We start from the raw sequence: 16617 nt of genomic DNA on the forward strand, positions 1-16617 counted from the left end.
CCCTGTACACGCTTGTGCAGCAGCCATGCTTTCACTGTGCACCAAGGAGCTCCACGATGTATTTTACTAGCAGCTGCTAACTGCAAATGGCATGGGTAATTGTGTTCGGCATTTTGCAGTCCCAAGTTGATAATGATATAATCCTCAGCATATGCCATGTTATCTCCATAATTTGCAGTAATGTACTGTACTTTTGCAGTATCACGGTGTATTTCTAGAAAAACAAGAAGGTCCTTTTAAAATACAATTGTTCTGAAAACCTTTACATTTGGATAAACAGTCTTAATTGAAATTTGGGGACATTCAACAGAAGTGTGGTAAATAAAGCTGCCATCGCTTAGGGAGACTAACATGTCACTGCAGTTATGTGACTGTGCTGGGCTAAGATTTCTAGGCTGCAAGTTATTCTGAGGAGGAAATAAAACATATTTGAAAAAAAATAAATGGCACAGTAAAAATAAGACTGCCCTTGGCACAATTAAAGTTTTACAAATAGCCAAGTGCAAATTCAGAAGAAGAATCCCCTTTTTGTCTTTCTGTGCCTTTTTGTTTTGTGCAAGTGGCAGCAGCTTGAGCGGGTCACAGTAAAAGGCTTCTAAAGGCCTCCTCATCTGTGGTCTCTCAGTCTGATTAATGGTACCATACTTCTCCTCAGCTAACAATATGCTACAATTAAGTAGTTATCATAGCAGCAAGATTTGTCAACAAGCATAATCATCGAACCAAAGGTAAAACAACTCAGGAGCTGAAATTTACAATACTCCTTCTGAGCAAAGGAGAGAAGAAATTTGAGCTGATTCTGTCTGATAGAGAAAAGAGAGTTGGAACACCTATCATTAAATTCTCTGGCAGTGTTACTCCCCCTGCTTCAGTGGTGTTATGACAGCAGTGAATTAGCTCCTTTCTGTTCTTTGCCACCTCAATGGTCTCTTATAACTGAAATTGAAGTGGATGTTACATCCTTGGGTTTTGATGAATGTTCTCTAATAAACCATTGGCTGTTGTAAAAGTTGACACAGGTTTTGTTGATTGTACTGTATTTTCTTTTATATTCAGTAGTATATTTTCAGAAAAGTGGCTGTAAAATGCACGGTACAATAAAGTTAGTAGACAGTATATTATATTTAAACATTTAATACAGTTAATGAAATCTCTTTGAGAGAGACCCTTTGATAAATAGAGAAATTAGGAAATGGAGATATATTTTTTGTAAAAGTCAAATATTAGAAATCTTTAATTTTATTTATTATTTTAGGGAAGGCCAGGTCGGAAAGGGTATGCAGGTGAACCTGGATCAGAAGGCTTGAAGGTAATACTGCTGGGTTTTATATATGAAAATGGAATATAGTTCGAGTCAGTGGTGCTGGAACTGGGGGTGCTGCCGCACACCCTCCCTTGAAGTAGTTAGTAATAAGAAACACCAAATACATGGTTTCCATCAACAGCTCCCCCTACTATAAAAATTGTTCGAGCACCCCTGGTTAGAGTGCCCTCAGACGTACGTATGTGCTTGTGCGAGAGAGATACATTGTAACAGGGTTTCCAATACGACTAAAGGAAATTGGGCTCAACGCTCCTGTTCCAGTACAGCTGCTCCCTTTTTGGGCCAATTAAGAGGGCAAGGCACCATCTGGGAAACATAAGAGGCCTGAGAGTGAGTTAAGGGGGTTAGAGAAGACTGGTTCAGTCAGGAAGAATAATTCCTAGGAGAGGACTGAAAGCAGGAGAGCAGCAAGGGCTTTGCTGGGAGGTTTCCCCAAGCCTGGATTGGAGAGGGAAGGAGCAGCAGATGGAGATGCTTGCTGGATCCAGAGGGCTGAAGGGAGGGGAGCAGCAGAGGGCCTTACCTGCTGATGCTGGCATCTCCTTGCTGGGGAGCTGGGTCCCAGAGGAATCAGATGAGGCTTTCAGCGGAGGGACTGTGGGAGTTGCCGCTGGGAAGAGGGGGATTGTGCCCCAGAAGGAAGGGCTCAGGTGGCAGTCCTGGTGGTGGGACAGAGAACAACTAATAAAGAGTCTGGGTCTATTGGAAGACACTGGGATGGTGAGAAAGGAGCTGGGTTTTTAAGATTACATGAACAGGGATGATGTGAACTATGTTGTGTGACTTGGGATGTTTGCACTGTGTTTTGTGCACAAACTGTGATGGACTTGAGGACATACTTGTATTGGACTTACTGTGCATTCAAGAGGAAAACTGAGGTTAGGACCATTTGCAGAGTGGCCCTGTGGCCACGAGGGGCACCAGTGAGGAGGCCACTCATTGACCTACATCTAGCCAGTGAATCTGCTTACTTCCAGGCTCCTCAGTTGGGAGAACAAAGAATACACCCAACAGGATTGGGGAACATGGATGGCACCTGCTGTCCCTCCATATGACTCAGAGGGGAAGATAAGTGGCAATTTGAGGAGGGTTAGTATGAATGTTGGGGACATGGGGGTGTGGAGACAGGAAGAAAGGAGAGGATTGGAGTATGTGCAGGGGAAGGCTGGTGTGAGCTCAGTCACTTTGCATTGAAAGGACTTCCATGGCACGGATGCTGCAGCTACTTGCACACCAATGCTCTAGCTGCAGGGAAGCCCAGTGCCTCACAGCTGAGCCACCATAACAGCAAGTGCTCCTCAAATCAGTATTTGATGGGACAGAAGGGCTGATACTGCCACTTATGTAGTGTTAGCAAGATAAATAATACAGTGACATTCTCTTGTAAAGTTCTGCTGTAAAATACATCGGTGTAAATCCACCATGACTCCATGGAGTTCTATGGATTTGCAAGACTTACAGTGTAATAAGTGAGAGCAGAATTTCTTCTCTAATACTCCTATCTCTTTCTAATGTAGCATTTTGGAAGAGTAACCTGAGTTTTTTAGAATTTTATTTCAACTGTTGTATAGAGAAGGGTGTCTCGCAAAACCATCATAAATGTGGAACAGTGCAAATTTGGAAAAGCAATCGAAGAGTTAAATATCTGAGTAATATTATTATACTTTATGCAGATAATTGTCCCATATGGTGTATTGTCAAATTGATATAAATAAGTTCACAAACTATTTACAAATAACATTTGCTTTTAGAAGTGGTTATGAACTAATAAAGATAATTATATAGTGTATTTATATTTAATTTCCATGTGACAAAAGGAAGATATGAATATAAGAGGGGGATTAAAAAGAGAACCAAAGGATACCTGATCATACAGGCAAAACCATTGGTTTTGTTTAATTTGTATAATTTTACTGCTTAGGTTTTATATAGAAAATGAAACACAAAAAGGGAATTTGGGAAAATGGAGAAGTGTAAAACACCCTCCTGCAAGAAGCGAAATTTATAATCCACTATATAATCTGTTTTCTGCATTAACAGGGAGAACCAGGAGATCAAGGAAACCTTGGAAAAACTGGTGAAGCAGTAAGCTTAAATGCTCTTTCTAGATTTTTTTTTTTTACAAGTTATTTTGAGAGCTGTATGTTGCAGTAATTCTGTTTGACTTAAATCGTTTTAAAACCATGTTTCCTGATTATACAGTGAGCTCTGCTTTCTCCTCTTGAGTGCACCTCTCCAGTATCAGGCCTGGCTTCCTGCAGTCCAGGAAGACTGCATCTCTGGGCTACAGCCCCCATGTTTTCCAGCCATGTTAACACAAGAGGCCCTGTTTGGCATTTGGAAACCCTTTTCCTGCAGGAGCCTGTGGCAGTAGCTGAATATAGTGACTCAAAAACAGCATATTCAAATCAAAGCATTATTTACTCACCCAAAGGCACATAGCACACAGCAATGGATAAAAACAAAAAGGCCGCAAAACCTATTTTCCCCTTACCTAAGCTTTAAATCTTTTTTCTCATTAGCTTTTGGAGAGTTCCTCTCAGCCAGTTACCCCCATCTCTAAGCTGGGATGACAGCCTGCTTGCTGCAGTTTCTGTCTCTCTGTGTGCCTGTCATTCTTCTTCCTGGGCAGCTGACAGCCCACTCAATCTGTTCTCTTCCCTAGGCTCAGGTCTGGGAAGAATACATTTGCCCTCATAGTTGGAGACAGGCTGGAGGGATTCTCCAATTAATAGCTTCCCTATTGTTTCCTCAAGGGCCTATAGTATTTTCTGGACTGTATCTTAACTTTGCCATTGTTTTGCTTCCCATTTCATTCTCCTGCTTCCTTTGATTTAACTCCTTGCACTCAGACAGGATAATATCACACATGTAAACTGAGGTGCATGTGATATTTTTTAAAAAATAATGTTTCCCTCACTTTCCACACCATGTAATTAAGGGTGCTTCAGAATCACTCCTGTTAATAAGTCCCTAATTAGATTGCCTTTTGATTGAATGTAGTTTGTAATCTGGCATTTTACCAGTTTGAGTTCATTTTAATGGGTAAACTGAAAACTACAGATTAAGGGCCTGATTCAAAACTCATTCAAGTCAATGAAGAGACAGTTAACATAGTGATGATAAATATACGCCTTCATATGTAGTCTTCCTTTAGTTTTTTCCAGCTAATTATTTGTGAAGTGTACTGGCAATGGTTCACCACTGTCTAAGATATTTGCTTTATATTTCTCTCAACCATTTTCTGTAAAGTGCTTTGAAAAACTTCTGTAGGTTGTGTGGGTGAAAATCGCCTTCTGGGAACTCCAGACAAACTCAAATGTTTGACAGGTTTCAGAGTAACAGCCGTGTTAGTCTGTATTCGCAAAAAGAAAAGGAGTACTTGTGGCACCTTAGAGACAAACCAATTTATTTGAGCATAAGCTTTCGTGAGCTACAGCTCACTTCATCGGATGCATACTTTGGAAAGTACAGAAGATCTTTTTATACACACAAAGCATGAAAAAATGGGTGTTTACCACTACAAAAGGTTTTCTCTCCCCCCACCCCACTCTCCTGCTGGTAATAGCTTATCTAAAGTGACAGGTTTCAGAGTAACAGCCGTGTTAAACACCGATTTTTTTCATGGTTTGTGTGTATAAAAAGATCTTCTGTACTTTCCACAGTATGCATCCGATGAAGTGAGCTGTAGCTCACGAAAGCTTATGCTCAAATAAATTGGTTAGTCTCTAAGGTGCCACAAGTACTCCTTTTCAAATGTTTGAGCAATTGGGAAAACTTTCAGAAGAGCTTATCAGTCATACCCAAGTCTGTGGAGGGCTCTTGGGACTGAATCCTCCCAGAAGGAGGACCAGGGGTATGGCTCATGGGACTGGCCACTGAATCAAGATTTATTTTTTTTTTAAAGCTCAGACAGGTCCAGCTTAAGTCACTCGGCCCAATTTGAAAATAAACCTGCACATCATATATCATATCTATTGATAAACTGTAGTGCCAATTGCTTGACCATACTTTGGTTTGTTATGAAATATACTCGAGACCAAATAACCAGTGTCAGTCAGGTTTATTACTATAGTACAGGACAAAGGTTCTGGGCAATGCCAGTCTCCAAGAAGCCATCTTGTGCACCGATGTTAGATTCGCCTTATGCAGAAGGTGTGCACCCCAAAGTTACAATTTCAGCTGGTATTAGTTAAACAATGATTTTACAGGTTTACACATCATTAAAATCCAACCCATCCATTTGTCCTAGTTCCTTAATTTGTTGTTCTGTTCCTTTTTTATCTATCTTATGGATACTAGCTTTCCAGGTACTGGTCCATGAAGGTACCTCCCTAGTTTGTACTAAGATATAGACCAAATTAATCTTGATGTTTACAAGTTTCCTATCTGCTTATGCAAATGCTTGTTTCAGCAAATGCAAGGAGTTATGGGATACTTAGCTTAAGTGAATAGAATTATGGTATAGGACAGTTTAGTCTATATCACTATTATAATTGTGCTTAATGTTCTTGGCACTTAATGCATGCGCATATATATTATATTTATTAATATCAGATGATAGTCAACCTATCTTAAAAAAAAATAATATATACCACTAACAGCTTGATCTCAGAACTACTTCAACAGTTTATAAATATCAAAACCATTGGCTGGCTGACTAAGTTAAAAAGCAGTTTGAAAGGGCTGTGTATATTTTGTAAATGATGGTAAATTATCTGTGCAAAGATGGGAGAGAATTGGATGGTGATGTAATAGGTGGGGGTGCATATTTATGATTGAAATGAGCAAAGTCTCTTCTCAGGGGGCGATTCAGAGATGAATGTTTACTGAAACTTAATAGCTGTGTGACCAAGTGGAGTCAGGTCTGCTATTACCTTTAATATTAATATTAATTTAATTTTAATATTAATTTAATATTACCGCTATTACCACATTACCAGCATTGCTATGCCAATATACACCTATTTCATTTTTTTTCCCCATCAGACTGCAGAACATAGCCTTTCTTACACACACACAAGTTTTTAAGTTGTCTTTTAGACTAAGATCATCTGGACAGGGACTTACTATATGTTTGTGTCGTGCCAAGTACAATGGGGGCCCTATCTGATCTATGCCTCCAAGCACTTCCACCGTATTAATAATAATAATAATAATAATATTTAGCAAAGACACACCAGTGAATTCCTTCATTTTGCTTGCCTCCTTCCTGAACTTTTAAAATTCACATGATTATAGGATATTGGTTTTTGAATTCAGAGAGAAGAACACTGAAAATCCCAACCACTAAATATGTGGTATATTGGAACAGATGAAATAATTTGTTTTGTATTACAGTTGTGCCCAAAAGCCCCAATCAGGATAATGCAAAAAATTGTAAAAAGAAACAGTCCCTATCCAAAGATCTTGAAATCAATTGGGGTTAGGCATCTAAAAAACTTTGAAGATCTGTCTGGGCTTTAGGGTACTTCTACACTGCAATGAAACACCTATAGCAGGCCACAGAACCTCACCCACTCACTCTTGTAATAGACCCATAACCTCTGGCTGAGTTACTGATGTCCTCAAATCATGATTTTAAAGACTTCAAGTTACAGAGAATCCACCCTTTACTCTAATTTAAACTTGTGAGTGTCCTGTGCCCCATGCTGCAAAGGAAAGTGGGGGAAAAAGCCCGGGGTCTCTGGCAATTGTTCAGGCTTGAGCTGGGGCCCAAGCTCTGGCACCTCACAAGGGGGAAAGGTGCCCAAGCTCTGGGACCCCACACGGGGAAAGGGTGGCAGCCCGGGCTCCAGCCCGAGCCCAAATGTCCATACTGCAGTTTTATAGCCCTACCGCTATAAAAAGTTTTATAAACAGTTTTATAGCCCTACAGCTTGCAAGCCCCAGTCAGCTGTCATGGGCAAGCCCTGAGTGTTGTATTGCAGTACAGACATACCCTTACAGTCTAATCAGACAATACAATGGGTGGAAGAAAGGGGATATACAAGCAAAGTGATCAGAGGAATGGCAGCCACAAACCTTGTTAGGCGCTGTGCTTGGCATATGATGATTTGATTATTTTTTCTCTTAGTTTATTGCTCTTGCCTATTACTTTTTTGCCTATCTTTCTTTTTTTTTTAAATGAACTCCATTGACTCCCCTTTTCATCCAAGATTACGTAGTATATACTTATAAACCTGCAACTGAAGTGAACAAAGTTGTTATACTACATGGGGAAAATATAATAATCTCAAAATAAAAGCATGCAAATTCTCTGCCTATGTTACCAAAAGTTTTTTTTAACATAACTTTAGTTAGTTAATTAACAAACTACATGAGGAGTCCACCTTATTAAAAGTACTAATTTAATGGTTGTCACCTTTTTTTATTCTCCTGTCCCCTGGTTCCAGCTGGCTCTCTTGGTTGGTTTTTTTGTTTTGTTTTTAAGCTGATGGAACTATAGCTTTTGGCCAAGGCATCAAAAGGATTACTCTCCAGCGAACAGCTTTCTCAGGGTAAGCCCTGCTAAACACAAGCTTGAGCCTGCATGGGTACACAAGAGGGTTGAACGTGAGCAAGACACAGCCACCTGGAGGGATTCTAAGTATGGTGTTTTGTTATTCATGATCCAGTAAGATGAAATATGCCGGGGACTCAGGCACTGTGTGGTTAATGGTCCAGCAAGAACATCTGCCTGCCATATATCAAGGGGCACTGAGCTGCTGACTTTTTGGGAGCTGTAGCAAGCATTTCTATCTACATGATTGGCGCAAATGACAGCTTCTGCTCTCGGTCCCTCTAAGGTCAGCTTTTCCATACACTCAACTGGAGAAGATCTCCAGCTGGTTATCCTGAAATGGTGAAAATGCTCGCTGTGCACATAAGCCCTTATCTAGATTCGGTGGGACTGTTCATTTACTTAGAATTAGACACAGGCTTCTTGCTGGATCAGGGCTATCATTTCCATGTACAGGATTGCACTTAGACTATTAGTACTTGGCTATGCCCTGAGTCCCTCAACACACTCCCGTCCCCCTACTCCCATGTTCCTTCAGTGTGGACGTACAGTGGAATTTTCCAAAGTGCCTGTGTGACTCAGGTGCAAAACACCTTTGGAAAGTCGAAGCTTATCTGAATTTGAGCACAGTTCATATTTTTTCTCTTTACCCAGAATTCTCTCTCCAAGGCTGCTGAGCAAAAGCTGGGTTGCCAGGGCTTAGCACTTTGCCTCTATGCACCTCCTTCAACAGTATTCAGCTGCCTGCTGGATTTAGCTCTATATACTTTAGCAGCTATAATATTCATGAACTATATGAAATGAAAAGTTCTTAAAACCAGCCTATTTTCTCAACTTCTCATGAATCATGGTGCCAACTATTCTTCTGCTGGAACTTGGACTGCTTAAGAATGTTTTTAAATCTAGGAGATTTTCACCGTTTTCTGTATTTAAAATTCCTTCCATTCCTCTCTGCATGTTTGTGGATAGCTATCTGAGGCACCTATGGATGCTTACCCAAGAATCACATAAGCTCCTTTTCCTAAAACACTCGTAACTATATACTGCAATTTTTCTTGAGGGGAGAATATTATTTGTCTAATAAATGCTGTTGTAATAGGCCCATATCAATCCTTGACCAAAAAAGTAACCAAAGGAAAGCTTAAAATCAGAGTGATATACTGTACAGAATCGTGTATCAACTACATTCATCAGAATCAAAATTCCATAGTTAAGGCAAATGTAACCAGATTTAAAAAGTGGTTGCAGAGATGAAGAAAAGACATACCGTAATATTAATAAGGCTTTGGTTCAAAGTTGACATCAGAACACAGAATTGTCAAACAGTGGATGAGACCAACTGATCCATATAATCTAAAAGGTGATGCCTCAGAAGATGATGAAACACTACATCCCTACAATGGAGCTAGCCCATTGTACAATATAATATAAAAATAAAAAATTCTTCATGACGCCCGTATGATTGTGCCCAAAGAGAACAAAAACAAAGGTACTTGGCTGGGATGGGTGAGTTCTGTATGGTCCAAATAAGAATAAAGGAAACTGAAACGCTGCTGTGATGAAGCCTTGAACAAAGCTATTGTCAGCATATTGTCTGGTAGTGTAAAACCTGTCAGCTGTTCAAAGCAGGGATGATTTTAAGGTAAAAGCTACATCTGTTTCACCTTGGTTTATATGGTGAGATTCCATTTTTGGCTGGTGTGGTTTGGTTGAGCAGAATCAGAAACTGACATGTTTTGATAGATCTCTTTGTTGATGAGATAATCATCTGCTATGGAATCAATAGATCCATTTAGACAGTGGTTGGTTAATTTAATATGGGACACCAGCCAGAGTAAATTTACAATACCAGTGAGAGATAATCTTTTGGAAACCATCCCAAAAGAAACACTGGCTACAACTACTGAGAAAATTGCCTCTGGGTGAGGAGGAAAAAAAAATCTTACTGTGCTGGCATGTGGGTTTCATATGCTTAAATTATTGGTGGTTGGCAAATCTTTGAAACCATGTTGCTTCAAGCACATCAAAACAAATACCACATCTGTGTTGTATAGAGTGCATCCCAGTGCATGGATGACTTCAGACATTTTAAGAAAGTGATTGTTTTTTGGGTTTTGTGCCATAAAACTGAAATTCTCTGAGATTAAAACCGTTGCCTGCTAGGGCTGTGTTATTGTTTAGTAATGCTAGTGTTCATCCAGGCAGTAACAGACTATGAATAGCTGGGGGGGAAATTAATGAACATTTCTCCGTGCCAAAATCACTGCAAAAATTCAGCAAAAACAGAGAAGCTGTTAACAGCACAATGTCGGGTTAGTGTCAAAATGACAAACCAGAGTAAGCAGAGGCATAGAACACAAACCCTTAAAAAATAATCCTAGCACTTCATAAATGACCTGTTAAAGTACATTTAAACAAGTATGCCCAATTGTGGACAGCATTCAGTACCACAGAAGGGAAACTAAGTAGATACAAGTAGTACAAAAACTGGCAACAAAAATAATAAAATACAAGGTCCAGCAAAGAATGTAGGTGACCTTCTGGCTGCAGATGCTAGCTGCACAGCAGGCAGACCTGTAAGAGAAAAGGTCATGCTGCCTTGGGAAGATAAGGTAAGTTGTGCTGTGTGTCTGGAGATGTGGAGTTACTTTTGGGAAGAACTCATGTAAGTAATTTCCCCACCTCCTGCAGAGGCAAAATGTAGCAGGATTAACCCCCATGGAAAGGATGTTTAATTTATGGGGAATGGAAAATTGCAATTCTCTTTGCTTGAAGAAAAGATTAACGGGACTTTGAGTGAATTTTCAAGATGCTAAATAGACAAAGTTCTTTGAACTATTGTGAAAAGTCTGGACGCTGGGGATGCACAAACAAAAATTGGAAACATCAGGAAAAAGAAAAGCAAACTGAGTAAAACATTTTTCAAAGAAAGGATAGTGAATGTGGGGTCAATACTATGAAGGGCATCAGAAGACACAGCTAGCTCTGCCATTCTCAAAAACCTACTTCATAAAGGTTTGAAAAAGAGAGACTATTAAAAATTTATAGAGTAATAATAACAATACTTTGCATTTATATAATGCTTTTCATCTATATTGTAGACCTCAAAGAGTAAAACCCCTCTCAGATCCCACATAACTGACAGTATCCATCAACCACTTAGTCCTCCCCCTCAGGAAAAGCATTGGAAAACAGATAGACATTGTGACATGACCTGAAGGTCAACAAATTCAGGCTCCGGTGTACCAGTTTAAGAAGCAAATTGCAAAGTTGAAGGATTCCTCACTGATAAAGCCCTTAATCAGCTGTTTAGTATCCCACATGGACAGAGAGGTAGTCTTTGAAGTACCCAGCACCCCAAACCATTTATGGTTTGATAGATCAGAACTAGCATCTTAAATAGACTCTCCCAAATGAAGGGGAAGTGAAAGTGATGAAGCACAAGTGTTACATGCTCCATGCAAGAACCACCACTCAACAGAGAGGCCACCACCATATTCACCAGCTGAAATTTCCAATTGATATAAGGAGCAGCACCACATAGTCCTTTGCAGCAATCCGATCTCAAGATGACAGTAGTGTGAAGCCACTGTGTTAAGTGTTAATTTCAAAAGAAAAGGCCATGTTCAGATTATTAAAACACCATTTGGCCCATACGTCTATCTTGACCTTCAGAAACAGCTCCCTCATCCAATGAAACGCCAAGTTATGAACCTGGAGAAAGAAAAGTGGGCAAGGTACCTTAACTGAGGAAGCTGGTATCACTACAGATATTTCTTCTGGCTATTTTCCCCAGCCTACCATCATAATCCATCCAAATCCAGAGGGCTGTTCACTCTCATCAAAATCCAAATCCCAGCATGTCACTGGATAAACTGGTCAACCACCAACCAGATCCAGTAAAGCAGAGACAGAAGCCTTTATTCTCCGCTATGTCTGAGCACAGCCATGGGTGCAGCCTAGTTGTGGCTCACTGTTCAGTGCTGCCCAAGTGGAGTTGTCCTCTAAATTATGCTGCTGGTATAAGGCCTCTTACACTAGGGGAGAATCAGGTATAATGGAGCTGAGCTCCATCATGCTCCCACCTCCCTCTTGCACTGAGGGGGAGCAGCTGGTGTAGGAGGTGTCTACACTATCTCCAGCAGCCCTGCATCAGTGAAGATTCCCCATACATGGGGAATTTTCTGTGAGGAATCACCAGCTGTTTTAAGGCTGTTTTGCACTGTGTAAGGCTCATGTCCTTAGCAGCCAAAGAGCCTATCCCTGAGTTTGCTCCAGATACTGGAATCACCTTAGTCCACGCTACCTCATTATCATCCCCCCCTTAAAAGCATCACATACATGTTGGAGGAGTGACAAAATGGAACTCTGCAGTACTTCAGAGAAGAGAGCTATGGGGCACATAGCTTCATAGATCCCAAGGCCAGAAGGGACCATTGCGATCATCTCGTCTGACCTCCTGTACAGCACAGGTCATAGAACTTCCTGAAAATAATCCTTAGAGCATCTATTTTAGAAAAAAATCCAATCTTGATTTAAATGAGCTCTTCATCTGGTCTGCCCTCACAGAGAAGAAAATGGAACCATACAAGAGTGAGTCCAACAGTTCCTGCACGAGGGTGTGCTGTCGTCTCAACTGCATCTTGCTCCAAATCCAGGCAATCTTATCTGCAAAACAGAATAACAACTCCCAGCAAATGCTCAGCTGTGCTACTTGTGGGAGGCAGCATGACATCTACCATTCAGAAGAGATCTGTTAAGTCTTGTTCACCAGATGCTATGCTGGAAATAAAGAACCTCTTTGTTGCATTTTGGACAGCAATGGCGTCAGACTTCAAACACTCTTTATGTCACAGTCATTTACACCCAGCATAATGTTTTTACCACCAGTTCTCTAGCTACCTTCCTTTACATGTAGCAGGCTATGTGTATATCAGGGTCACCTGTGAAGATGGAATATGAGAAGAGACATTTAGGAGCTACCTGACCAATGATCATGGAAATGGCATTGTAATGGCTGGGGCATAGGCAGTTGGAACAGTAGTGTCCCCTGGACAGGGATCGAAGGCAGGAGTCAGGACTAGTTACCAAGCCAAGTCAGGAGATACGTATCAAGGTCAAGCAGGGCCAGGATCAATGGCAGGAATCAGGAGCAAGACAAGGCAAACAACAGGGTTGGTAGTAGCAGCAAGCTGGAGTCTGCACTGTTGCTCAGACAGCTCTCTGGGGCAACTTCTTGGTTTAAATAGTTGGTGAGGACCAAAAAGGTGTTCACAGGGTTCTGGTTCACTCTGGTGTTTTTGGGCAGTACTTCCTGAGGTGTATAACCCTCCAGTATTTGTTGGATGCTCCTTTAGCTGGCTCCCCAGTGGTGATGTGGAAGCATCAGTCATCCAAGGACCCCACAACTCCACATTCTAGACCCGTGGATCCTTACAGCCGTTCACAGAGTATATGTATTCATTTTCACCCAATAATGGTGCAGGTGTGAGCATGCTGTTTACTGCTGGTCCCGTGTCAGTCTGCATCTCAAAGTTTCATGCACCTCTTTTGTACACTCTGATGATTCAGGAAAACATTTTATTTTTTAACAGGAGTAGTGTCATCACATGGCATCTGGGAAGAAGGTGGAAGAAGACTAACTTCCAACACTTTGCTTATGAGAACGTCCTGCCAGCACTCTGTCATCTTAGATGAGAAGCATGGGGTGGAATTTTGGTACATCATACTGGTGTACTCTAGAATAATTACTCTGGATTTACTGTGGTGTTTCTGAAAGCAGAATTTGGCCCATGATATTTGTATCTTTGAGTTGTGGATAAAGCAGTGATGCCAACATGTTTTCTCTTTCTAATATTCAGTTCATTCTGGAGTCTGGCAACTGCACCTTTGAAGGTTCCAGTGAGACTGTAGCTATCTGCTACAAAATCAATACATTTCCCCAGCAGGATGTACATATCCCAAATAAGTAGCCTCAGAGGCTTTTACTCAGATTACTTTGATTTACTACCAAATACTATTTCAAAGGACAGAAAATTTTAACAAAACAGACAGTCAGATCCTAGTGTGTGGAACAGAGGACAAGGGCATCTGCCTTTCTAACCTTGTGCTTCTGAACATAATCATGATTAATGCACCTATAGATCTTATGTTCCCTTCCTAACATTTTTAGTACAAAGGCTCTGAGGCAGGAAATTGATCTGAAGTTTTAAGGTTGACTGTTAATACAGATCACTCACCAAAAAGCTTAGACTGCCAAGTGGCATAAGCATAGCAGTGAGATTCAGAAACTGTGATCAAACAGCTGTTTAGTTGTCAGGCGCTGCACATTGGGCAATTTTCTAGTCTACCATCATATTTTTACCTGACTCAGAATGAAGTGCTATCAGCAAATACATGAAGCACGAGGCATTAAAGGTTTTGGAAAAGACTAAATTCAGTAAGCCAGTTCAATTTTCCTCCCTGAGCTCTTGGCTTATGGCATTGTAAAGCAAAGCCAACGCAGTCTGCCCAGTAAAGGATGATGACACTGTAACATGCTTCAGTATCTCAGGTTGTTCCAAAATCTTGCAGAAACAGTACTGCTTGTGAATTAGATCTGATCTTGATTAGAGAGAGAGTATGTTATTTCTCAAAAAGAAAAGGAGGACTTGTGGCACCTTAGAGACTAACAAATTTATCTGAGCTGTAGCTCACGAAAGCTTATTGTCAAATAAATGTGTTAGTCTCTAAGGTGCCACAAGTCCTCCTTTTCTTTTTGCGGATACAGACTAACACGGCTGATACTCTGAAAACTATGTTATTTCTGTTCTTTTTGAAATTGAGAGAGCTTGGTGGCAGAGTATAGCAACTGCAGCACAATGTTATACAAACAAAGCAAAAAATGGGAAAGCTACAAGAACAAAAAATGGATGAGGAAGGCAGCATTAGAATGAGTGAGGTGTGTGTACATGCAAACTTCTATATTTTCATCATTATTCCTTTCTCCAAGTAAACCAACTTGCTAGGGACTTAGATTCATCTGAGGAAGAATTTTCCCTCTATCTCCTTGCTTTCCTTGCAGTGAAAAGCCTTTCCTAACCCTTATGGAATAAAATATATTATTATTTTTTAAAAAAACAACTTTTTGTTTAAGTAGGATAAGTAATATGACCCACGTATGTTGTACCTCACTTACAGTCATACAGGCAGCTCCTGGCAAGTAGTTACTTGGCATTGACAAAGGAAGTGTCTTGGGCCCAGGAGATGACCCCATTTGCTAAATTCCCCCTCTATGTGTAGGAAGTCAGAATTTTCTCAATACTTTTTCCATTTCAGCTCCTTTTTGTTCCATGTTCACAGTGGTCTGGAGAGAGGACAGCCTTTAAAACTAATTGTCTGCACTCTGCATTAGTGCTGATCAGATTTGGGCTTCATTTCAGGGTCTTTACCTTCATCTTCAAAACTCTGAATGAACTCAGATTCATTTATCCATTGGATCCAAAGGATCTGCATTTTGGTGCTGCCTCTGGAGCAATCAGGAGTGATGCTGTGACTCAGAGAGTCACAGTCCTCCTCCTGGCTCCCTTGCTGCTCCAGGGAGGGAGTAAACTGCTCTGAGTCTGTCTGCAGCACAATATTCTGTTCCCCAGAAAGCCAGCACAATGGTGTTAGCGGACAGGCCAAGGTTCCACCCCCTCCTTTGTGTGTTGGGAACAGAGTGGCTTTTTTGAGCATGCTTCTCTTCCCATATTATTAGCTGTGATGTGCATTGCCATTGCAGGGATACAGCGGATGCCTTGCTAGCTGGACAACCATTTGGCCTATTTTTTTTGCAAATAAGCTGCATTACCTTTGTAATTATTAATTTATTTTTGCTGTTGACTATGAAAAATAAGATCAAACTAATCTAAAAACACCAACTCTTATTATGTCTCAAAATGCAGGGCTGGTGAACTTGGTCTGAGACTGGACTTTAGTTTCAAAGGTTGGGGGTGTTTCACAGTAAACGTTGAAAACACAATTCTAGGTATATCAGTATGACATAAAGTAATAGAAGCTCAGGTTTGTAATATGGTTGTTGTTTTGTTAAAATTAACATAGAAAGAAACTGTCTTAAACCCTAGAAATATTCATTTTAATGTGTTGAAATCTGGATGTTGGTTGGTTTTGTTTGTTTGTTTTTTAAATACTGTACCTAGGTGAAGGAAACTCTTTGCAAAGACTGAAGTTTATAGGCTCTTTAGAAAAGTGTCTGTGTATAAATCCTTACAAGCAGACATAATTATTGCATTGGTACAGGTTAGATCTTATCTTCCAGCTGGGAGGAATGTGCAGATGCAGGGAAAGTTTTCATGGATGAATGGAAAGAAAAGAGTACAATAATATAAAGATTTTCTTACGGCAAGAAAATATTGTATGGATATTTGTATCATGTCATTAACATTATGTCTTATGAATATGGTGAAATTTTGAATTCTATATGAAATGATGCTTCATTGGAAAATTTTCTTTTGACTTAAAAGTAAATATTAGTCTATATAGCCTGACAGGTAACTGCTTACACATGACTCTTTTGGAACTGGAAGAATATCTGCTTCTCTCTAACCAAGCCTTTTAAAAAATTATTATATACTCTATTTTGCACTAAGTATACAATATGTTTCCAATTATTGCACTGTAGTCCGGTTTCTAACACAAAGCATGTGCTCTGGCAGTATGCTTGGTCTTCCTTACGCATGTGTTAGATGTGGGTTCTGGTCTCTGATCCATTTTCCATAAAAATGCTTATGTCAAGGAGGCTTCTATAAAG

General features: G+C 40.3%; 1 protein-coding gene across 5 annotated transcripts in view; it reads left to right on the forward strand.

Annotated features, from left to right (window-relative positions):
- Positions 1–16617, forward strand: part of COL24A1 (collagen type XXIV alpha 1 chain) — a 241385-nt gene that overhangs the window by 128573 nt on the left and 96195 nt on the right. For all 5 annotated transcript variants that reach the window (XR_012160423.2, XR_012160422.2, XM_073357181.2 and 2 more), the window contains 2 exons: positions 1256–1309; positions 3365–3409. Coding sequence is in view for 3 of the 5 variants with exons in the window: in XM_073357181.2 (XP_073213282.2) it covers positions 1256–1309; positions 3365–3409 (99 nt within the window). In the remaining 2 variants the exon portion in view is untranslated. The remainder of the gene's footprint in view (positions 1–1255; positions 1310–3364; positions 3410–16617) is intronic.

The sequence above is a fragment of the Lepidochelys kempii genome, chromosome 8 (genome assembly GCF_965140285.1).
Source record: "Lepidochelys kempii isolate rLepKem1 chromosome 8, rLepKem1.hap1, whole genome shotgun sequence".
NCBI lineage: Eukaryota > Metazoa > Chordata > Testudines > Cheloniidae > Lepidochelys > Lepidochelys kempii.